General features: G+C 44.6%; 1 protein-coding gene across 10 annotated transcripts in view; it reads right to left on the minus strand.

Moving 5' to 3' along the window:
• Nucleotides 1-25329, minus strand: part of PTPRD (protein tyrosine phosphatase receptor type D) — a 1482181-nt gene that overhangs the window by 536271 nt on the left and 920581 nt on the right. For all 10 annotated transcript variants that reach the window (XM_029605256.1, XM_029605331.1, XM_029605320.1 and 7 more), the window contains one exon: nucleotides 5551-5684. In XM_029605256.1, the coding sequence (XP_029461116.1) occupies nucleotides 5551-5684 (134 nt within the window). The remainder of the gene's footprint in view (nucleotides 1-5550; nucleotides 5685-25329) is intronic.

Raw genomic sequence — 25329 nt, forward strand, 5'->3', positions numbered from 1 at the left:
ATCTGACAGGGAATCTAAGTGGATGCCTGAAGGCTTGCTTACCTACTAATCCCACCCCCCACCTCCCACCCAGAATCTCATTTGAGGGAGTGCCTCAAATGATCAGGGATCATTGCTCTACTAACCTTGTGGAGCCATAGCAAGACTTGCCATGAACAGAAAGGCCCATTGCAACATATATGAGCAACCCAAATTGGCCGCATGCCGAACTGCGACACATTGGACCCCAAGAGTGTAGACTCAGGCAACCACTGATGAAAGAATAGGATCAGACTGCTAGGTTGGTCCATAGTAGGCCATAGCACACAATTTTAACATAGGATTGGGCATCAACCAGAGCCCAAAAATGTAATCCCTTTAGGTTTCCCCCTTTCTGTAGGCCCATAGCTCGAGCACCCCACTATAAGGTAAGATCCCCAGCCCAATGGGTAATAATATGACCAATGGGCAAGGGAGGTGATCTCCCCACTAAAGCCATAGCTTCTATCTCCCCAGTGTTAGCTCAGTTATGGTTTTGGTCAGGGCATCCAATAAGTACTGCATGCTTATTACAGAGAAGCAAACACCGTCAGACATGAATAGATCCAAGCAGGAAGATTCTGCTCATGTGTGGTAAATATATTACTTCCCAGAGCTATCAAAATCTTGCCCACCTGCCTGTTCACTTTGGGCACCCTTCATTTTCATAAACAAAAGTTGATAAAGTGCCTCCTAGATATAATCCTAGACCAACATATTTGTTCCTCTAGTTGAGCATTTATTTTAAATTTTCTATACCGAGTTATTAGTCCTCACAGCATCTGGGTAATGTTAAAAAATCACTTTGAAATTCAAGGTGCTTGGGTTATGCTATGTGTTTCTGCTCTATAACTTCAGGTCATACTGCATACTGTTTTTTGTTTCTTAGTTACTTGCTCAGTAAAACTGGAATGTTCAGCCCAGTGTGGCTTCAGTTTTTGAGGGGGCGAGTTCTGCTCTGGACATCATTACTTGCCCATTGTTTAATGATGACATGAGCAGAAAGGACAGACATCATAGTGCATGGTTAATTTTCAAGGAGAAGGTGAAATCCTGATCACAGCAGCAAACAAAGCTAAGGACACAGAAACAAGCAACCCGTTTCTTCTTTTTTCTAATAGAAATTTAAACAGAGTAGAGATGGTTAAATCTGTAGAAGAGATACAAGTTTACTAGAACTTTAATGAGATTAGGGTTATAGTGCATTCACACTGTTTCTATCAATCGGGCTGATACAGTAAAAACCGCGGGAGAGCCGGCACTCCAAGGCGAGCGCCTGCTCTCCCGACGCTCGCCCAGGCAACTCTCCTGGGCGCGCGATCAAGTATTTAAATGAGGGCCCGCGGTAAAAGGAGGCGCTAGGGACACTAGCATGTCCCTAGCGCCTCCTTTTTTGACAGAAGCGGCAGCGAGTTTGACAGCTGACGCTCAATTTTACCAGCGTCGCTTCTCGAACCCGCTGACTGCCACGGGTTCGGAAAACGGACGCCGGCTAAATTGAGATTTTAAATGTTTTTTTTTTTTAATTTTAAATTTTTTTTTTATTTTGGGACCTCCGACTTAATATCGCTATGATATTAAGTCGGAGGGTGTACAGAAAAGCAGTTTTTTCTGCTTTTCTGTACACTTTCCCTGTGCCGGCCGAAATTAACTTCTGCCTTTGGGCAGGCGTTAATTTCTGAAAGTAAAATGTGTGGTTTGGCTGCACATTTTGCTTTCTGTATCGCGCGGGAATAACTAATAGGCCCATCAACATGCATTTGCATGTTGCGGGCGCTATTAGTTTGTTTTTTTTTGGGGGGTGGGGTTGGCCACGCGTTTTTGATGCGCTATTATCCCTTACTGTATAAGGGGTAAAAATAGTGCGTCGAAAACGCGCAGCCAAACTGGGGATAAATGTGCGCTCGGCCAAGCGCTCCATACTGCATCGGCCCGAATGATATTTCAATTCAGGCCCAGTTACCAGATTTGTATATCTTAAAAAGAAATGCATGTAATGCTGCTTGCAAAAATTATTATTAATGCCATAAAAATGATTCCTTTAAGTTGGAAGGAAGTGTTATTTGCCCAGAATTACTTTTGAAGTTTTCTCCAAAGTTTCAGATCTCTAGTATAACATTATTTTCTCTTTTAAAATGTCTCCCTGCATTAATCCAAGTTAATTAACACTATAAGAGAGTGGCAACTCTTAATAATATTGTTGGTCCCATTATCATGAAAAAATGGGAACGGTGTAAGTCAAGGTCGACTATTTAAATTTATATGTTTTTAGAATTCACGGATGGGTTGCTATTGATCCAAGCCACATAAAATCACTTCATAAACCCAATCTGAGTTACGTTATTTGGGTGAAACCAAGGAAAAAAAATACTAGCTGGGTTTATTTTTCAATGGTAGTTCTAGATTTACTGAGATGAATTTTGTAAAAGAGGTCGTAAGAGTATGATGAAAAGTATAAGGATTTGCAAAGGGTGACTAGTAGGTCAGGTTTCAACTGAGATTCCCCCATCAATCTATTTCTGTAGAGATTTCTGGTATCACCTATTTTGCCACTGTGTTCAGCTGCAACATAGGTTTGTCTTCTCATGCAGTGAATTACTGTAGCATTATCCGGCGGATGCTAAATTATCAGAGCAATACAAACAGTTCTGTCTGACTTTGAACTCAGTTGTCCTAAGTATATAAAAAAAAAAAATCTGTGCATTCGCTCAATATTTCACCAGTTTACAAGAAGCAGGTCAGAAAAACACAAATACTGCCAAAGATGGGCAAAAAGAAAAAACAGAATCTATGTTCTAGAAAAGAATATGCATAGGAATCCACTGCATGTACCATATGTATGGTTTAGACTAATTTACTTGATATGTCTTACAATGTATAGAATAGGCTCCAAAAGATTTGCAGAAAGTTATAGATGGTTACATTTCCCCTAATGCCCCTAACTGCTCAGCTTTGGCTGTACTGGAAAGTCTGCACAGAACAAGGCAATTTTCAAAACAAGGTACCTGCCTTGTATCTAGATTTGGTCATGTAAGAACCTTAGAGGAAGATTACAAGGCTTAAAATGGTCGATTGGTGGAGGAGGTAGAGGCCAGTACTTTAACAGGTTCTGGGCATCTTTGGGACTGAGATGGAGAGCGGTGATAGAAAAGCTTTTGAAGGTTTGGGTAAAAGGCATGAAGGTGGAGAGCTGCTGTTAGTGGAACATATAAATTCCCCTATTCACCCCATCCAAATTGGAATCATTGTAACTGGGTAGATGATCATCGTTTCCCATGTTAATATGCTATGTCATAGCCAAGTTTGTGTGTGTTATGAAAGCAGGTTCATATTTTCAGGCAACTGAAAACCCATTTACTTGCATATGGCTGTGTTAGGCAGGTTAACTCTATTATTTACCCACATAACAGGCAGCTAAACCTTTAAAAATATACCCCAATAATCTTACCAGTCAATTTTCAAATGTTTTGCCCAGCTAACTTACCCCTGGAGTTATCAAAATGCACTAAATATTGTATGCAATAGGAAAAGGGGCATGTTTTATGGTAATAGGCTGTTTAACGCAAAATGTGCTAAGGGCTTCACATAGGGGGTAGATTTTAAAAGAAGTGCACGTGGCCTACACGTGCGTGTGCTACCCGGTGCGTGCACATGTACGCCCGATTTTATAACATTCACATGCAGGCGCGTACAAGGGGGTGCACAATTGAGCACACTGCGTGCGCCAAGTCGCGCTACCTTCTTCCATTCTCTTCCCCCTAACCTAACCTTCCTACCCTTTCCCCCCCTAGCCCTACTCTAACCCCCCAAAATGTTTATCCTACCTCTGGGCAGGCGCAAGTTGTGTGCTCCAGAAGGCAATCCTCTGATACAGCGGCAATGGCCACTCTGTCGGAGGCCTCTGGCCCCGCCCCACCCTCTGACCGCCCCTTTTGTAAAGCCCCAGGACTTACACACGTCCAGGGGCTTTACGAGCGTCGCTGAACTTTTTTAAAATAGGCACGGCGCACGTAAGATAAGCTATGCATATAAATACTCCAGATTTATGCACGTAACCTTTTTAAAATCCAGCCCTTAGGTATTACTGCAGACTGCAATAACTTTTTCACACTTTGCAGTAAGTAGTGCAATTGCTGCAATTCCTACCTACAACGAGAAAGAGAGTGAGAGAGAGAGAGAACCAAGCTATGAGACCCGCATACTAGGTAGGTTTTTATACCTCTATAAGAGGCCCACCTTGCTACTCGAGGTGAGGTTTAGGTATTAGTGTAGGGTTAGGGGCCACTTTGACATGCAGAGTGCGACGTACGAACAGAACAGTGCACTTTTGTGAAGATTTGATGACCTTCAGAGTGAGGAAACTCACCCAAAGATGAGATTTGTGCAATGTTCTCTCAACCTAGTTTGATGTTACCCAGGTAGAGAGTCCATCAAGCTAGGTTGAGAGAACATTGCACAAATCTCATCTTTGGGTGAGTTTCCTCATTCTGAAGGTCATCAAATCTTCACAAAAATGCACTGTTCTGTTCGTATGTCGCACTCTGCATGTCAAAGTGGCCCCTAACCCCTACAACTAATACCTAAACCTCACCTCGAGTAGCTAGGTGGGCTTCTTATAGAGGTATAAATACCTAACTAGTATGAGGACCTTATAGCTAGGATCTCTCTCTCTCTCTCTCTCTCTCTCTCTCTCTCTCTCTCTCTCTCTCTCTCTCTCTCTCTCTCTCTCTCTCTCTCTCTCTCTCTCTCTCTCTCTCTCTCTCTGCAATAAAGCCATATCACACAGCTTAACACAAATGAAAAAGATGTAGTTAAAATTGTGGGATAAAATCCCACCCCAAACTCCTTTCCTTTTCCTAATTTGCATGGCACCATGCATTATGGTGTTTTTGCATGCATTAAAGGTGCTTTTCACATGCGAAAACGCCATATAGCACTTTGATAAATGACCTCCTTAGGAAGATAGTCGGGTAAACATCTGACTTTGACAATTTTTCCATATTTATCAATTAAATTTGTCACCCATATTTACAGGGAGCACAAATGTATCCAGTCAGAAGAGATGGCAGTACTGGAGGTGTACCGGGGTGGGTGTGTATTTGTTTTTTTTAATTGAGTCAGTCAGCATGGATTTTCAGCAATTAACGTTTGTCCGCTAACATTCAGCATTAATTCCAGCTGCAAACATAGCCTTTTAGGTTTTGTTGAAAATCTGGCTGTAAATAACCAAACCGGACAGGTTTGCCATCCAGCGGCTTATTGAAAATTGACCCTTCACTGTAAAATGGCCAAATCTAGCCTGAGAATGCTGCAGTGGAGATGCCCCACTCATATTAAAGCAAGGTAAGTGCCAGAAACTGAACACATTAAGCAAAGAAAACACACTCAGACTATGCCCACAGATTGCCTGCTCCCTGTGAAATCACACAGTAGATTCTTAAAGTCTGAAAAGCATCTAATCCATGGTGCTTCATTTGTCAGTTCAAAGTACATTTGCTTTTTGCATGGTACAACTAAAAGCAACATTTTTACCTCATTTCCATACTCTCCATCTTTGTAAACAAGCTCATAATTTGATATTGTGTCAGAGCGTGGGGGAGTCCAGGAAAGTAGAATGCTTTTTTCAGATTCAGGTTCCGCTTTGAAGTTTAGTGGCTGACTTGGAACTAAAGGAGGAAAAAAAAAACAACCCAACATTATTGATGAATATTTATGTTTCCATTTTACATGGGATCCCATTCAATCTGTTCCAAGCACCTTCAGAAATCAGAGCATATTTATACTGAGACCGATACGTTTACACATCATTTTTGTCAGGTATCTTTAGGCAAACATTCAGCCGAACCTAACTGGCTGGGCTTTCAGATGAGTATTCCCTTAAATCTAGCCGGTCAAAAGGGCAGCTAGGGTCATCCCAACAGCCAGTTAGCATTAAAAATCAGCGCCAGCAGGTTAAATTTCAAAAAAAGAGTGGGGCTTTCGACATCCCATTCCCAATCTCCCTTCCATCCCCTCATATTAAAAAATAAATAAGAATAAAGTGTCCTGCAGCTCTCCCCCTCCCCCATCTCTTGACCCTGCCTGTTAGCCCAAAGACTGAAGAAGCTACTGTGAAACCAGCCCCTCTAACCTACCCTCCCCCCCCCCACCTGCCCCAGGGCAAACCATACCGTGGCAGGGACAGCCACTCCTGCCCTCCCTCCCATCCTACCGAAGCATAAAGAAACTGGTGGCACTGTCACACTTAATGCCGCCAGGAAGGCTGTATCCTCTCGGCATCACCACCCGGTATGTTTTAATATTGGGGGGGGGGGGGGGAGGGAGGATTAGAGGGGTGGTGGTTATTTCTTTATATTTCAGGAGAGACGGAGGGGCTGTCACCACTACAGTATGTTTGGATGGTGGAAGAGAGGAAAGAGAGGTTCTCCCTACCATAGTATTTTTCCTGCTTTGGTTGGAAGGGGGATAGGAGGGGGGCTGTTAACACCATAGGTCCTTTTAAAAATCCATTGGGTGGAAGAGAGTGGGTATGCTAGACTTGGCTGGCAGATCTGTTATTGCAACATCTCAATATGATGGCCGGTCAAGTTAGGTGACCAGCACTGAAAATCAGCCACCTAGCGACTAGCCGCTTCACTTTATCCCTTCCCACCCCCTACCCTAAATCAATGCTTAGGCCATCCTCTCCCAGTCCTCCTAGGGAAATTTAAGGTAATACATTTAGCCAGTTATCTCAGTCAATTTTCAAAGACTTTAATCTATCCGGTTAAATTTTTATATAGCCAACTAGATCCCTTTGAATATGACTTCACTGTTTTTATCTGAGCTATTTAAGATCACTGAAGTAAAGCAGCAGTCTGGCATACTCAGTGATATATCAAGCATGAGAAATCAATTAAAAGAACAATATTATCAGGGTCTGAGTAGGATATAGACAGAGTAGTATATTAGAGTTTTAATCAAAGGAGCACGGACTTACAGTATGCAGGAGAAACAAAGCATACAGCAGCTCCTCCTTACCAGGCAAGCGGGGTAGAATAACAGGTTTGACTTAGGCAAAATATACATTTTCAAGAAAAATAAATACAGGTCAGGCCCAGGGATTCATAAATTTGTTGTGCCAGTAGAGACTCTTTGCTAGCTCAGGGTTTAAACAGGGCAGGGGCGTGTCTCCCATTGGACCAATGAGGGCTTCATTGGGAGTGTCCAATTCCTTAATACCTGAAATTTAAGAATAATACTGCCCTCCCAAACCTTCACAGCTAGTATGGCTCTCCCTGGTAGAGTCCCAGTTTGTTGTACCCACTGCTGCCGCTTCCAAGACCTGCTTGGTCCCGACAGATACCACTTATCTCTGCTGACACCTAAAGCATGCTGTTTACAATTCTCCAGGTAGGCTGTGCGGAGCTTGTAATACCAAGGGATCAGCCCACAAATTCTAAAACTGCTGCCATTGTGCAGCAAAGTGGTAAGCTTCCCCCGTCTACGGCAGCGGCTCCCATTCAGTTGGTGACTGCTGAGGGATATGACTGCACATCTGAAAGGAAGAAGCAGGTGAATATTTTTGATTCTGGGAAGTTTTCGTAAGAGACATTTTCCTCCCTTCAGGGTCACAACTCATAGTCCTATAAATAATCTATGCAATTCATGTTACTTCCTGAGCCGAGAAAGAATAGGCCCTGTGTTGAGTAGTACCTGAAGTAACAGTGGTAAAAATGTTTATATGGTGCGCACAAGGGATGGAACAAGAATGATTAAACCATAAATCTCTGAATGCTAACATCTCTAAACAATAAACTATGAGATTCATATTCAAAAGGATTTGCCCAGCTAGGTTCTGGATTTAGCCAGAGAAACATGGGGATTAAATATTTCCTCCTTGCCGACTGGATAAATTTTAGCCAGATTATTCATTAACTGGTTAAATCTTAGCTGGAGAACAAAAACAAAGTGATGAAGAAGCATTTTGTGGAGAGCAGTCTTCAAATTACGTGAATAAGTGTTTACTCAGATTACTTTTAACTTAACCTGCTATATGCTGAATAAAGCCAGGTAACAAATAAAAAAAGCAGAGACTAGCAAACCCTGATTCCAACCTAATCACTCACCCTTCCAACAACCAAAATAATTAAAAAAAACCTTAAATTATAATTATAAAAATAAAGATCTTGCCAATCCAAGGTCCACCCCCCCCCCCCCCAAGATCTTAAAATTCAAAGCCTGCCTTCTGTCCTTCTCCTACCCACCCACCCAAACTCCCAGCAGATTGCCAAAACCCATTTCCACACTTCCAACGCATACAGAAGTCCAAGGATGTGCCAGAAGGCAGTACAAAGTCTATATTGCTCCGACAGCAATCAATGCAGCAGAAGAGCACCAGAAGGCTCATCTGCATACATTACCCAGCTGCCCCCGGGACAGGACTCTACAGGTCACCGCGAGTGTCCCAGAATTCAAGCTCCACAGCTCCTGCTTCCAGAAGCCCTGCATCCCTTGCAGCAAAAGAGGACTGGAAGAATACACCATTAGGCTCATGTACCTTAAAGTTCCTTACTCTAAATGTACTACAGATGTTATACAGAAGAAAAAGTAATTCAAAACAAGAGTCATTAAGGTTGGTAACTAGGTAGTTATAAGTAGATTAATTGTTGTGTTGTGAGAGTTATTCACTGACAAATATAAAACAAATCAATAGACTAAAAGTACTTTATATTAGCTTTTAATCCCTAATCCCTTAGAAATGTTAACTCGATAACAAATCAACAAAATTAAGATGAAGAAAGTAGTCTAGCAGTGAGAGGGAGGCTTTCTAGTCTTTTGCACTGAGTGCCACATATATGACTGTCTCCCAGCTGGTGAGAGGTTGTGTGAGCTCCCTAAAAGAATGAGTCCAATCTCTGAAGGCTAGAGTGCTAGACCTGGAGGAGCTATGAGAGACAGAGGGATCTATAGAGGAGACCTTCAGGGACATAGTAGAGAAGTCCCACTTTCAATCTGGCAACCGCTGTGCTGGTGACCTTTCGGCTAGAAGGAAAAAGGTCACCAGGAAGGAAAGCATTACCTTGGTGAGGCAGGAAGAAATCCTGTAGATAGTATCTGTGCTCAAGGTGATGTAGTATTCTCCCTCATTGAGGAAATGCCTTCAGCAGCACATGCCCAGTAGGGCCAGCCATTGTATTTGGTGATTTGATTATTAGGAAGTTAGATAGCTGGGTGGTTGGTGGATGTAAAGATCGCTTGGTAACTTGCCTACCTTGTGCAAATGTGGTGGACCTCACGCATGACATAGGATTTTAGATAGTGCTGGGGAGGAGCTAACTTGTCTTGGTACAAGTGGGGACCAACAACATAGGAAATTACAGGATGGAGATTCTGGAAGCCAAATTTAGGATTTTAGGTAAAAGCTGAAATCCAGAACATCCAGGGTAGCATTCTCAGAAATGCTCCCTGTTTCATTGCAAGACCCCAGAGGCAGGCAAAAGTTCTAGTGTCTCTATGTATGGATAAGAGGATGGTGCATGGGTTTTAGATTTCTTAGGAAATGGGCATCATTTGGGGTAAAAAATGGCCTTTTCCGAAAGAATGGGCTCCACTTAACCAGACTGAAACCAGGCTGCTAGCACTAACCTTTAAAAAGGAGATAGAGCAGCTTTTAAACTAGATGATGGGGAAAAGCCGACAATTGCTCAAATGCGCATGGTTCAGAATGATGTATCTTTGGATACTAAAAGAACAGGGAATTTAGGGCATCCCAATAGATAGGATGCAATAAATGCTAAAGTGGATCAGGTGCCCTTAAAAGCAGACAGAGCAGAAAGATTACAAATTACTCCTGTTAACTAAGCAGGTGATTATATGCACAAAAAACATACTTTGAAATGTCTGTATACAATGCTAGAATTCTAAAAAATAAGATGGGAGAGTTAGAGTGTATAGCACTGAATGAAAAGGCTGATACAATTGGCATCTCAGAGACTTGGTGGAAGGAAGATAACCAACAAGACACTGTGATACCAGAGTAAAACTATATCAATATAATACGAAGGATCAAAGTGATGTAGGGGTGGCACTATATATTAAAGAGGGCATTGAGTCAAACAGGATAAAAGTTATGCAAGAAGCAAAATGCAATATTGAAACTTTATATATAGAAATTCCAGGTGAAAAGGGGAAAAAAATAGCAATGGGGGTATATTATCGACCACTTGGATAGAATGAACAAACAGATAACAAAATGCTAAAAGAGATTAGGGAAGCTAACAAAATCATGAGGATAGTAATAATAGGTGATTTCAATTACCCCAATAATGACTGGGTGATTGTCACATCAGGACATGCTAGAAAGGTAAAGTTCCTAGATAAAATTTATGACTGCTCAATGGACAGCTGGTATAAGACCCAATAAGATGGGAAACTATTTTAGACCTAGTCTTTAGTGGAACATAGGATTTGGTGTGAGAGGTAACAGTGTTGGAGCCACTTGGCAACAGTGATCACAACATGATCAAATTTGACTTAATATCTGAAGGACACTAAAGAAATCTACTACGACACAATTTAACTTTCAGAAGGGTGACTATGAAAAAAATGAAGAAAATGTTTAAGAATAAACTTAAAAGAGCATCATCAAAAGTTAAGAATGTACATCAGGCACGGATCTTGTTTTAAAATACCATCTTCGAAGTCCAGACAAGATGTATTCCACACATTAGAAAAGGTGGAAGGAAGGCTAAACAATGACAGGCATGGTTAAAAGGTGAGATGAGAGAGACTATATTAGCTAAAAGAACATCTTAAAGGAAATTGTAAAGGGATCTGAATGAAAAAAAACCAGGAAACAGCATAAGCATTGGCAAGTTAGATGCAAAGCATTGATAAGGAAGACAAAGAGAGAATTTGAAAAGAAGCTTGTTGTGGAGACAAAATCTCATAATAAAAACTTTTTCAAAGTAAAAAGCCTGAGAGGGAGTGAGTTGGATCATTAGACGATCAAGGGGTAAAAGGAGAGTTTAGAGATAACAAAACCATACGAGAGAGATTAAATGAATTCTTTGCTTTGGTCTTAACTGAGGAAGATGTAAGAGAGATACCCATGCCAGAAATGATATTCAAAGGTGATGAATCAGCAGAACTGAAACAAATCTCAGAGTACCTGAAAGTTGTAATAAGGCAAATTGACAAACTAAAGTGTAGTAAATAACCTGGGACTCATGGCACATATCCCAGAGTGCTGAAAGAACAGAAAAAATGAAATTGTGGACATGCTATTAGTAATTTATAAACTATCATTAAAATCATCTATGGTACATGAGGACTGGAGTGTTACCAATGTAACTCCAATTATTAAGAAGGGATCAAGGGCCCATCCAGGAAACTACAGACGAATGAATTTGACGTCTGTGCCAGGCAAAACGGTAGAGACTATCATAAAGAACAAAACTGCTGAACATATAGGTAAACATAATTTAATGTGATAAAGCCAACATGGATTTAAACAAGAAAAGTCTTGCCTCACCAATCTGCTATATTTTTTTCAGGGTGTAAACAAACCTGTGGATAAAGTGTACCTGGATTTCCAGAAAGCAATTGAAAAAGTCCCTCATGAGCATCTTCTTAGGAAATTAAAAAGTCATGGGATAAGGGCCAGTGTCCTGTTGTGGATTGGAAAATGGTTAAAAGCTTGAAAACAGAGAAGGGCTAAATGGTAAATTTTCTCAATGGAGAAAGGAGAATAGTGGAGTGCCCCTGGGATCCATGCTGGGACCACTGCTTTTTAATATAATTATAAATGATATGGAAATGGGAACGAGTGAGGTAACTCACATTTGTCGATGACACAAAATTATTCAAAGCTGTTAATTTGCAAGAGGATTATGGAAAATTGCAAAAGAACCTTGCAAAGCTGGGAGACGGTATGAAAATGGCAAATCAAATTTAATGTGGACAAGTGCAAAGTGATGCACTTAGGGAAGAGTAACTCAAATTATAGCTACTCGATACAAGGTTAAACATTAGGAGTCATCATTCAGGGAAAGGATCTAGGCATCATAGTTGATGATACGTTGAAATCTTCTGCTTGGTTTGCAGCAGAATCCAAGAAAGCAAAAAGAATGCTAGGGATTATTAGGAAGGGAATGGAGAATAAAACAGAGAATAGCATAATGCCTCTGTATTGCTCCATGGTGCAACCTCATCTTGAATATTGTATACAGATCTGGTCACAACATCTCAAAACAATATAGGAGAATTAGACCAACAAAAATGAGGAAAGGCTAGAGAAGTTATGACTCTTCAGCCTGGAGAAGAAATGGCTGAGGGGAGATATGATAGAGGTCTATAAAATGAGTGTTGCGTCCGTCGGTTGCACAGCTGCGACCGCTCTGCCTTACCTTTTTCCTTCCCTTTTCCTCCTCCTTGGGCAAGATGGCTGCCTCCGGTGCCGAGTGCCTCGGTGCCTCCAGCTCAGAATGGGCGTTCCAGTCCGCCATGCTCATTCCCAGGGCCTCCTAGGGTGCGCGCATGTTGCCTATGCTCAAATACATATCATGGCGGAAACCTCAGGGGCGTCCCCCACCGCATGACGTCAATACCTCCAGGTATTTAAAGCCTCCGCTTCGCTACCATCGTTGAGTTAGCAAGGACTTCGGTTTAGCTACTCTGACCGCTCTAAGCTGCATGCTTAGACACCTCTCTACTGTCCGGGCCTCGCTCCTTACGAAGCTCTAAGCACCCGCCCCTCGGGGGTCTCTTGCTTCCAACCACCCTTCGGGGCCTCTTCTAACTAGACAATCGCTCCTCGGGGGTCTCTCTCTCTCTTTCTATTTCAGGATCATCTGGACTATCAGGTACTCGTTTCTCAAGGGCCTATCAGTCTGTGTATCCTGCACCTCGGACCTTCGGTCCCCCCATCTTCATGGCCAGGAAGACGCCTACACTATGCTCCAGTGAGTACCTCTACGATCCGGTGCTCCAACTCCACCCACCAGGCTCGGAGTTACAAGCACTGCGGGCTCCCACCTATCTTGAACATCTGGGTGAAACTTATACATCTGAGACTGTTGAACGTATTGGCACCTCGCGGACTGCAGTGCCTTACCTTCCTGCTTCATACCATCTATCTACAGCAGTACAATAAAGCCTTCCACATACTACATGTCTGCTATCTGAGTTTAGCCTATCGCTGTGGTGCCCCACAGGGCCCCTCCCCATGGGAGGAGTCATCTCCGCAGCGACCAAGGGTCCACACAATGCTACAAACACAACAATGAGTGGAACGAATAAACATTAACAGGTTGTTTACTCTTTCAAAGAGTACAAAGACTAGGGGACACACAATGAAGTTACTAAGTGATACATTAAGAGAAAATATTTTTTTACTCAACACATAATTAAGCTCTCGTATTTTGTTACCAGAGAATGTGTTGAAAGCTATTAATATAGCTGCATTTAAAAAAGCTTTGGACAAGTTCCTGGAGAAAAAGTCTATAAATGATTATTAAGGTGGAGTTGCAGAAATCCACTTATCCCTGGGATAAGCAGCATGGAATGTATCTATCCTCTGAGATCCTTCCAGGTACTTGTGACCTCGATTGGCCACTGTAGGAAACAGGTTACTGGACTTCATGGCCCTTGGTCTGACCCAGAATGGCAAATCTTATGCACTTACTTAGTGATGTATGCTACAAGCACTCCCATCAGAGTCATTAAACCCTTCCCTACTCTTCCATCACCCTCTGAAGTAAGAAAATCTTCCAACTGTTAGCTTGTCTGTATGCAGTTGCTCATTATCCTTTTTCCCATTATTTGTGAAGTGAAAACAAGCTATCCTAGTTGTCCATGATACTGCAAGTGACCCTACCCCCATCCCCAAACTGTAGGCTGGTTGAACCTCCTATGTCTTTGAGAGACCTTGTCACAGCAGACAATAGGCTTTGTAAACTTCCACTTTTAGTACCCTATCATTTCCGGTAGATGGGCACATTCTTTTCCAGACTGTTACATTTTGTTACGTTTGGCAGCTCACAGGACTGTGCTGTGAGCCGCCACACTTATCCTTGCCATTGCCGATGCTGCCAGCGGCCTCCCATTGCAGCAGTGGTGGTGTCCCATCATCACCAAATGCCACCGACCATTGCTGATGCTGGCATACCAAACAGGCCGCTGAAGTAGTGCATTTTGCTCCTGCATGTTGGTTTCAGATTCCTGTCTGCATTCCTGGTTCCAGTGCTTTGTCTTCTAGCCTTGACTTGCCCTGCCTTATCTTCTCCAGCTTTCCTCATCCAGACTACCTCATCAGACTACCCTGTCCTATTCGTCTTGTCCAGTGTCTTCAGTGTGTCTTTGTCTACCAATGGCTTGACTTTTTGAAACTTGATCCCTTCCCTGAACCGCACCATGATTGCCTACCACCTGAAACCAAACAGTCTTGCTAGCTGCCTGCCCTGACCTTGGCCTTTTCCTGACTGCTTTATTCTGCTGCCTGCCCTGACTCCGGTATGCCTTTGGACTTTAGTTATCTTCACTGCCCTAGGGACTCACCAAAATCCTGATGTCTGCCAGAACCCAAGGGCTTAACTTGCGAGAGATGCTGCTGATAAAGATGAAGAACCAGACTGTCCTGCTGCAGGGCATATTCACCAGCTGCTGACATAGGTCTTGTGGGTTCGCCCTCGAGGCTGAGTCAACTATGCCAAAGCACAAAGGGCTCACACACTCACCACCCTTCACAGTTTGCTGAGGCCATGAGCTTGGCAGACTCACCTCCAGCCTCTGCTATCACCGACTTAGAATAGCATCTTCAACAGCAGCAAGATCATCTTAACACCATGGCCGGATATCTTCAGGGCACTAAGACCCGACCTTCTCCGGCTCCTGCTCTGGCATCTGTCTTGCGGCTTGCTACTCCCATGCGCCACCTGTTTCTGCCTCCGAGGTATGATGGAGACCCACTAAAATGTAGACACATTCTCAAGCAATGTTGGATGCAATTCAAATTACAGGCACCATTGTTTCCGACAGACCGAGTCAAAGTAACTTATATTCTTTTGTTGTTTGGTGGCATCTTGCTAGCTTAGGCCTCACCACTTTGGGAAAGGGATGATCTTGGGGATCTGGCACGTTTCCTGCAAGAATTCAGTCAAATATTTGATGAGCCCGGTCACACAGCTTCCAAGGCCTATGAACAGATTGGGCAAGGCTCCCAGTCTGTGGGAGAGTATGTGGTGCACTTCCACTACTCTGGCCTCTGAACGTTCATGGGGCAACAGTCTGATTGTGATTTTACGACTAGGACTGTTGGAGCTATTGAAGATGAGCTGGCTACCTGGGATCTACCGGATACCTTGGAAGGCCTGATTAGCTAAGCTGTACGACTGATCTTAGGTTTCTGGAATAAGCCAAAGAGAGAGAAGCTTGGCTCACCATCATATCCATCTTGCCCAAAATGTCAGGCATCCTATAGCCTTCTGCTCTCCTTTGGACCCAATACTTGCACCAGTAGAAGCCATGCTGGTGGATTGTTTCAAACTGTCAGCAGAGGAGATGCAGAGGTGCCATAACCTTAACCTCTGCTTATATTGCACTGTATCTGGGCATTTCACAAGTTGCTGACCAAACAAGCTGGAAAACTCAAGGACCTAGGACTTATAGGAGAGGCCACCCTAGGTCATCCCTGCACCTCTCCACAACAGAGTGTCCCATGTACACCTATTCCTTGGAGACATTCTTATTGATGCTCTTGCAACACTTGAGCAGTTTTATCTGAGGCTCTGTTTCAACACTAATACATACCATTGGTTCACATGCACACCCCACTCTTGATCTCCTTTGTTTATGGAGAACCATTAACTAGATATTTTACAAGATCCACAGTACCACTGACCATTCAAACATGGATCCTGCATGGAGAGCAAATCAGTTTATACATGTTGCCCAAGACAATCAAGGCAATTATCTTGGAACTAATATGGTTCATGCTTCATCAGCCCCACATTGATTGGACCACATTGCAAATTGCCAGATGGAGCCCTAGCTGTCATAAGCAATGCCTCGCTTAAGTCTCACCTGTGGTATCTTTGGCTCGAACAGTTACCTTGGTGCTCCCAGGTCTGCCCTTACAATACACAAATTTGCTGAGGTCCTACCATCTCAGCACTCCTACGATTGTGCCATAGACTTGATCTTCGGCAAGATTCCACCCAGAGGCAGAGTATACCTGTTGTGTTCCGCAGCCGCAGGTGCCCGCGGCCGTGTCCCCCTACCTCACCGTGACGGCGACCCGCCGCAGCAGCATCAGGGGAGACGCCTGCTGTCGGTCCCCGTTGTCCCCACGCACCGGCGTGGGCCTCCGAGTTGGCCGCCGGGTCAGGAGCCGTCCCTGCTCCTCCCATGCAGCATCAGGCAGCTCTCCTCTGCGGCCCGATCCAAGATGGCCACCACCATCTTAGGCATGAGGCCACGCCCCCTTCTGAGATTTAAAGGGACCTCGTCCCTTTAATTATCTGCAGCTGATTCCAATGAGCTAGAGCAGAGGAAGTATTTAAGGAAACTTCCTCTGCTCATTCCTCGACTTGGCAACGTCCCACATAGTCAGGTCTGCTTGCTTCGGTGAGTTCTTGTACTTCGGATCCTTGGTCCTGTCTTGTCTTGGTGTTCCTGGTTCCTGACTTCGGATCAGCTAGCGGTGATTCCTGGTGTGTGACTTCGGATTGGCAAGCGGTGATTCCTGGTGTGTGACTTCGGACTGGCAAGTGATGATCCCTTGGTATAAGACCTCGGACTAGTTAGCGACGACCCTCTGGCATGTGACCTCTGACTTCTTCTGAACCATCGTCTTCAAGGGCTCACCTAAGTCCCAGCAGCCCAGGTCCCTATGGGCTCCTCCCAGGGGGACCGCTGGCTTCCAGGGGTGAAGCTCCAGCTAGCCCTTGCACCGAACTCTCGACTCCTTGACCTCTCAAAGGTCCACCTAAGTCCCAGCGGTTCGGGTCCCTACAGGCTCCTTCCGGAGGGACCATGGATTTCCAGTGGCAAAGACTCCGCTCTTCTCCTGAACGTCGCAACTCTTCATCTGCTTCCACAGTCGCCTCAATCTCCAGTGCCGAGGGTCAGCTGGTCGCATCTTCTGTTCTGCCTCGCCACCCGACAGGAGAACCTACGGATCTTCCTCCTAAGGTACACCATCCTCCCGTTGGCCCAAGGGTTCACAAGCCTGAGCATAACAATACCCATTCTCTGCTCCAGAAACAGAGGCTATGACCATATATATTAAAGAGAACTTGGATAGAGCTTCATTCATCCCTCTTCCTCTCCCAATGGGGCTGATTTCTTTTTCATAGGGAAGAAGGATGGAACCTTGCGTCCCTGCATTGATTACCATGGTCTTGATTCTATTACCAAGAAAAATCATTACCGTATTCCCTCAATCTCAGAGCTCTTTGACTGCCTTCAGTGTATGCAAGTGTTTACCAAGCTGGACCTTAGGGGACATACAACCTGATCAGAATCCAAGAGGGCAGAGAGTGGAAGCCAGGTTCAGTGCAACCTTACCTGGATGCTCTCTCTGTACCTCCCAATCTGCAGGTCCCTGCTCAGCGCAACCAATCAGGACTCTCTCTCTCAGTGCTTCCTACTCTGCGGGTCCTGGCTCAGCGCAACCTATCTAGATTCTCTCCCAGCGCTTCCTGCTCCTCAGGGCCAGGCTCAGCGCCAGCCTTTTGGTGAGTTCCAACAGCAGTGCCCGCGGCTCCTGGGAATTCCAACGCTACTTCTCCTGGAGGACCTCTGCTACAGTGCCTTATCTCTCCAGGAGTTGGCTCAGCGCAAGACACCTTCAGACTAGGCCTTGGAGTCCCGCTCCTCGGGGTAGCCCTCCATACTGCTGATACAGAAGGTCTTACCACTGGATCGCCGAGTCACAGGCAGTACCCTTGCGCTGCTACTCTTCAGGCATCAGCTACAGCGGGTTACCCGCTTTTACTCTCCTCCTGGACATTACAGTTCGTGTCTCTGCAGCTGCACCTCCTCTCCTTGAGGCCACTCCCACGTGGTTCTGCTCTACTCCCTTCGGTGCTGCAGTGCCCTTGCTCTCGCTGAGACTCTCTCTCCTCCTCCCTCCAAGTGCTCCTGTCTCAAACTGTTCCTAACCTCTCTGATACTCTCTGCACTTGCTCGCCTACCCTCTCCGGGACCAGCCACACAGGGGTGCTCCTAAGTCCTACTGGCCCCGGCACCCAAGGGCTCAACCTGATGGGAATGAGGGTCGGCACAGGTGAAGTTCCAGCTTGCCTCTGTTCCCGGCCAACCTCGCCTCCCAATGGTGGGGACCTGTGGGCCCAACCCTTCAGGTAGGAACAATCCCACCTTGAGCCAAGGATAAACAATTCCTAATACCCTTGGTCATGTAACAGTCCAACCGACTCCCTCACAGGTTTCTTGCTTCAGATATATTTTAAAAAGTTTTTATTATGAATTTTTGCCTCTACGGCCAACTTCATTTCAAATTCTCTTTTCGCCTGTCTCATCAATGTTTTACACTTAACTTGACAATGCTTATTGTTTATCCTATTTTCTTCAGATGGATCCTTCTTCCAATTTTTAAAGGATCTTTTTTTGGCTAAAATAGCCTCTTTCTCCTCACCTTTTAACCATGCTGGTAATCGTTTTGCCTTCCTTCCACCTTTCTTATGCGTGGAATACATCTGGACTGCACATCTAGGATTGTATTTTTAAACAATGTCCATGCCTATTGAACACTTTTAGGGGTAGATTTTAAAAGGTTGCGCGCAAGTTATAAAATCCTGGGTCAGCGCACGCAAGGGAGTGCACAATTGTGCACTTTGCGTGCACCGAGCCACTCTGCCTTCCCCCTTTCCCTTCCACCTAGCCTGACCTTCCCACCCCTTCCCCCTTCCCCTAACCCCAGCCCTACTCTAACCCCCCCGACCTTTATTTTACCTTTTGAGCATGCCTCTGGGCAGGCGCAAGGCGATCCCTGGGACAGCAGCAAATATGGCCGCTGTGCCGGGAGCTTGACCCCGCCCCCACCCCCAACCCTTTAGTAAAGCCCCGAGACTTACACGAGTCCCAGGGCTTTAAGCACATTGCCGGGGCTTTTGAAAATAGGCCTGGTGCGCGTAACCTTTTTAAAATCCGGCCCTGAAACTTTGCAGCTGCACCTTTCAGTTTTTTCTAACTATTTTCCTCATTTTATCAAAGTTTCCCCGTTTGAAAATTTAGTGTTAGATCTGTAGACTTATTTATTTATTGTCCACCTTCCAGTTATTAGTTTAAATTTGATCATGTTATGATCACTATTGCCAAGTGGCCTCACCACCGTTACCTCTCTCACCAAATTCTGCATTCCACTAAGAATTCAATCTAAAATAGCTCCCTCTCTTGTTGGTTCCTGAACCAATTGCTACAAGAAGCAGTTATTTATTACATCCAGGAACTTTATGTCTCTAGCAAGTCCTGATGTTACATTTACCCAGTCAATATTGGGGTAATTGAAATCTCCCATTATTATTGCACTGCCAAATTGGTTTGCTTCCCTGATTTCTCTTAGCATTTCATCATCTGTCTGACCACTTTGACCAGGTAGACGGTTGTATACTCCTATCACTATACTCTTACCCAACACACATGGGATTTCTACCCATATAGATTCTACTGAGCATTTAGTCTCTTATATGATCTTTATCCTGAAGGACTCTATACCCTCCCGGACATAAAGTGCCACACCCCCACCAAGTTGATCCTCCCTATCATTGCGATATAATTTGTACCCTGATATAGCACCGTCCCATTGGTTATCCAGTTATAGTATCTTATCTCCTGGAAAAACTATGGACCCAAGGAAAGCTCATGGGAGCAGGCCTCTAATCTGCAAGCCTCCCCAACACCTATCTAAGTTCCACAGGAGGTACATCAGGAAGCCCAAGCCGAGCCACCGCACTCACCTCTGCCCGATGCTGCTAGAGGCCTCCCATTGCAGCCGCTAGAACCCATGGGATCAACATGCGGGGGAAGGTGGCTGGCAAAAGTGAAATTCCAGACTGTCCCGTTTCAGGGGTGTTTGCCAGCTGCCAGCGTAAGCTTCATGGGTTCGCCCCCGAGGCTGCTTCAACTATACTGCAGCACAAAGGGTTCACGCATCCGCCACCCTTCACACAGACCTTAACCAAAGCTCGCAATCCCACCACTCAGCCTCTCTTCTTTACCACATCTTGCTTCTTCATCTTCTTTTCTAACCCTCCTCTGAGTTTGTCCCAATTAGACTTGAACCACTTTGGCATATTAAGTTCAATTAAATAGTAAGTCTGTTATATATTTGGTTACTAAGTCCTATATGACAGATATGAAATAGTTGAAGCTTCAATTGTAAATTAATTTATATTTAAAAAATATGAATGTATTTAACAGTTTTATTCAAAAACATTTTCAAAGCTTAAAAAAGCCTTGAAGAACTGCATTGTAATTTTTAGAGTCATTATGTTACGTGATCATTTCATTTCCTTAGATGCAGTAAGCTTATTATAATAACTGTATTTAACTGCTTAGAATCTGCCCACTCCTATGCTCAAGGCTAATGACATCTTGACATGGAAATTTTTGCTGTTCCATATCTTCTTTTGCTGCTGTACTTATTAAAATGACAAACAGGGAGCATTTTTCATTATTTGCATGCTGGTATAGAGTCGTTGGAAGCTAGGTAATAAATTAGGGGTGTTATCTATTGAGATTTGTTGTGGCACAAGAAATCCATGAAAAACAATTCAGATGCATACAGAATTTATTCTGCACATTTACGCTGGTTACTGACTTGTACAGCCTATCATTTTTAGGAAATCTTCTCCTGGAGTGTCTGAAAAGATGATTATCGTGGTTTGCCTTCATACATTTGTGAGGTGTTACAGCACAACTACAAGATACTGGCCCTGGATAAGAAAATAATCAAACTAGAATCTCTGTTTTTCATTACTGGTCCAACATTAGGAGGGTTATTTTCTTTGCTTATTTAAACATACTTCTTTGAAAATGTTCTCTACCATTAATTTGTCTGTATTCAAAAGGGTTTGCCCAGGTAACATTTTAGTTATCTGAGCAAAATCCTGTAACTGAACATTTCCCCCACCTCCAAGGCTAAATGGTACCTAGTTAACGTTATACCCAGATAACATTTAGCTGGGTAAAATGAGGGAGACAGGGGTGCATGTTGTGGGCAGGGCTTAAGTTTACCAGGTAGTGCCAATATTGACTGCTAGCAGTCTAAACTTGTGCAGGTAATTCCAGTCAGAGAGAATGCTAGTCTAAAGTTATCCACGTAACTTCAGGCAAGCATATTCAGCAACAGACTTACCTGCTGAATTTCTCACCTAATGCTAGCCAGCTAAAGTCCCGCTCCCTGCGTTACTGATTATGGACATTTAAATTCTTACAGTCAAACTTTTAAATTTGCTAGGATTTATGTTCTGTGGACATCAATATCAAATTCTGTATTAAAAAACAATAAAGCATTTTCAAATTTCAGGATGTTTATAGCCAATATCCTTTAGTACAGGGTTGGCCAAAGTGGCTTTTTCATTTGCAAAATGTGGCTCTTGTCCATCTGTCCCCATGTGAACTGGGCAGCACTGTGGAGGATAGGAAGGAGCCGGAGCAGGAAGTATGTGCAGCATAACAGAACAGTCATTCTGCTCCCTGCTCCCGCCGTCTGCCCCTATCCTCCCAGTGCTGCTTGTTGCTGTGGAGATAGGGAAGGAGGGGCTGGAGCAAGGAGCAGAGGCTTTTCTCTAGTCATCCTTGCTTTGCTCCTCCCCTCTTGTCTGCAACCTGCAGCACTGGCTGACTGGAGGGGAGGGAACAAGGCTGGAGCCCACTGGAGAACAAAGAAGAGCAAGTCAGCACCCTGCTCCAGCCTTCCTCATTCTTGTCCACCCTCCACCCAACCTGCTACCTGGAATAGAGGGCTCTTCTATGTTGTGCTGCTCAGAGGGGAAGGAATGGAGAAGACACTCAGTGCCAGCAGATCACTGTGCTCCCATAATACAACAGAGGGGAGGAGGGAATCATTTGGAGCTCCAGTCAGTCCCACATAATTTGAGGCAAGGGGAGGGTGGTGAATGCTGATGCTATATATTGGGGGGGGGGGGCTAAGGGGGGAGGGGGGACATATCAAGATGTTGTAAATGATTGGTGGAGGAGTGATGCAAAAAGGGATCAATGCTTAGGATAGAGGACAATACAAGAGGGGGGTGAATGCTTCTGGGAGGTTTGACTTGAAATGAGAGAGTAGAGGAGGAGAATAAATGTTGGGAAGAGTGGAGGAGGGGATGAATGAAGGAAGGTGTAAGGTATGGGTGAATCATCACCTTTCTCAAGTCAGCAATGGATATTTATTGGGCTATCTGACACCTTATTCCTCCAAGATCTGTGCTGTCATGTGTTTTGCAACAGATGTGACGGACCAAGACAAGGGTGGAAAGAATAGGGGAAATGAGAGAGGGTCAGGACTGGGAGTTGCATGAGAACCAAGTGGGAGTGGCTTGTGTGTGAAATAGTGTGAGGGAGTAGAAAGAGGACAAAAAAGTTAGGGATAGGGGTAGAAGGAATTCTGAAGAACTGGGGGAAAGATGGTAGAGGAGTGCAAGAAAGCCAGGGGGGAAAGTTTGTTTGGAAGAAAGCCAGAGGTGGTGATAGAGGGAATGAACAATGGTGCCAGGGTGGGGTGGGGAAGAGGTCATGATGAGGGTATGTGTGCAAGAAAGCCAGAGGTGGTGAAAAGGGAAGTGATGGATGGCAGGGTGCTACAGGTAGTGAAGGGGGAAGGAGAGTGACAGAACCAGAGAAGGTGAAGGAATAGAGGAAAAGTAACAGAGCCAAAAATGTTGATGCAGGGTGGGGAAGAAAGAGAACGAGTGGTGTGTGAAGGGGATGGAGAGGTAAGAGAGCCAGAGAAGGTGATTGGAAGGGGGGAAGAGTTTGAGACACACACACACACACAGATATAGGAGTAATGGGTGCAAGAGCCAGGAGGAGTAATGTCAATGGATGTATGAGAAAGAGTCAGAGAAGCTCTTATGAAAGGGAAGGGGGAGGAAAAGAGAGAGAGCAGGGTGGGGGCATTGGGATATTACTGCAAATGGGGCAGGTGTCGTAGCACAAGAGGCTGGGTGTGAGCTGTTATGTTGGGGATGCTGAGCCTCTGTCATTGTTCTTGTGTGTGTGTGTGTGTGTGGGGGGGGGGGGGGGGGTGTTATACTGGAGCTGCCGAGAGAGAGACTGATGGGGACAGGATGAACTAGAGAGAGACTGGTGAGAACAGGTTGGGGGGACAGAGAGAGAGACTGGTGAGAAGTTTCAGAGAGTGGTCTGGACAAGGTGAGTGAAATGGGAGGGAGAGACTGGTGGAAGGATCGAGAGAGATAGGTGAGGACAGGATGGGGGTACTAAAAGAGAGATACCCTTAGAGATATAGGGGAAGAGGGATCCCCAACAGTGAACAATGGCCCTCTCCATCCACCTCTCCTGGCTCTTCAATTGTCACAATCCCACTCCTCATTTCTGGAAAATGTGTGGCTCTTTGGTACTGTGAATTCTGATTCCTTGGCTCTTGGTGCATGAACAGTTGGCAACCCTGCTTTATTTCATATGGGAATCAAAGACTTCAGCTCAGGTGCTGGTCCAATCAAGAAAATCTTATATTTACAAGCTAGCATTATTACTGTAAACCACTTTATGAAGTATGCAATATCTTTTCTATTCAAAAAAATGTTTTCTCATAAAAGTAGTTGTATGCTTTCCCTATTTATTTCTTCATTGCAATTTTAAATAAAATTGCAATGAAGAAATTACAAAATACAGTAGATGATGTAAAAAAAACAAAGAAAAGAAAAGTGACCTATTCAGATTACCCAGTTATTTGAGCCACATCGCTAAGGATGAATCCTAGTTCCAGTCTGTTTTTATTGACTTTCTCCTTGGCAATCCTCGTTCCAGGCGATGAATACACAAGTTCACAAAACCATCAGCCCCCCCCCCCCCCCATATACCCACACCCCCACTCACTCACACACACACACTAATCTCACTCCCAAGCCCTGCAACAATCCAAATAGCCATCAAAACCAGGGAGGCCACTGCCCAAACATCTGGCTCCTAGGTAACCATAGAAATACCAGCCTCCTTCTCCATGACCTGCAATGCTGTTTGCCGATGCTTCTCTTTAGCTGCCACTCGTTTTCTCCTTATCAGCTTGCTAAATAATAACTAGCCATCACCAGCCTACTGGCATCAGGAAAATTGCATTCTGGGAAGTTGTGGCCTACTGGTACCAATCTGGATACCTATGGCCTGCTGTGTCACCAGGTTTATTCACTCTCTCCCCCTGGGTCCTAGCACTGCCTTCCATATCTGTTAACATGCTGCTCTGACCTCTCTCACCCCTGGAGGTAAGCTATTCCAGGCTTTCTGGTCTTCTAAATCCCTAGAACACAACAGGAGCCTGCACATATGACATTGTTTGAAATCCTACTGCAACTCCAGAGTGCAATTCTATGTGGCTTGTCCTTTGGTTAGTCCTTGTAGAGGCCAACAATGAAAGCCCTTTCCATAGAAATCTGGGCTTCAATTATTGCCCAGCCTGTTTGTGGGTAAATGTATTGCTCAACAATGCAATATGGCTAATTTTTACCCGTGAAATAAAGAGGTGATCCTGGGGGGGGGGGGGCAGAGACTGAAACAACATGCATAATTTTGATTTGCTGCAAAGAAATCAGGTGCAAATCCCGAGCGCACTGTTTAGCCCCTGTTTGGCTGCACGTTTTAGACGCGCTATTATTACTCCTTATACTGTAAGGGGTAGTAATAGCGTGTGGAAAACGCGCGGCCAACCCCCAAGCCACACATTTTACTCTCAGAAATTAACACCTGGCCAAGGATAGGCATTAATTTGAAAGCACTGGGTAAAGTGTACAGAAAAGCAGAAAAAACTGCTTTTCTGTACACCCTCCGAGTTAATATCATAGCGATATTATGTCAGAGGCAGCAAAAATACAAAAAAAAAAATCTACCCACCAGTCTGCAGGTTCGAAAATGGATTCTCAATTTTGCCGGCGTCCATTTTCCGAACCCATGGCTGTCAGTGGGTTTGAAAACCGATGCTGGTAAAATTAAGCGTTGGTTGTCGGACCCACTGACAGCCTACGCTTCTGCTAATAAGGAGGCTCGCGGCCTAATTCGACTACAAAAACGCATGCCCAGGAGAGGTGCCTGGGCGCGCGTCGGGGAAGCGAGCACTCAACTCGGAGCGCC

This window comes from Rhinatrema bivittatum, chromosome 1 (genome assembly GCF_901001135.1).
Source record: "Rhinatrema bivittatum chromosome 1, aRhiBiv1.1, whole genome shotgun sequence".
NCBI lineage: Eukaryota > Metazoa > Chordata > Amphibia > Gymnophiona > Rhinatrematidae > Rhinatrema > Rhinatrema bivittatum.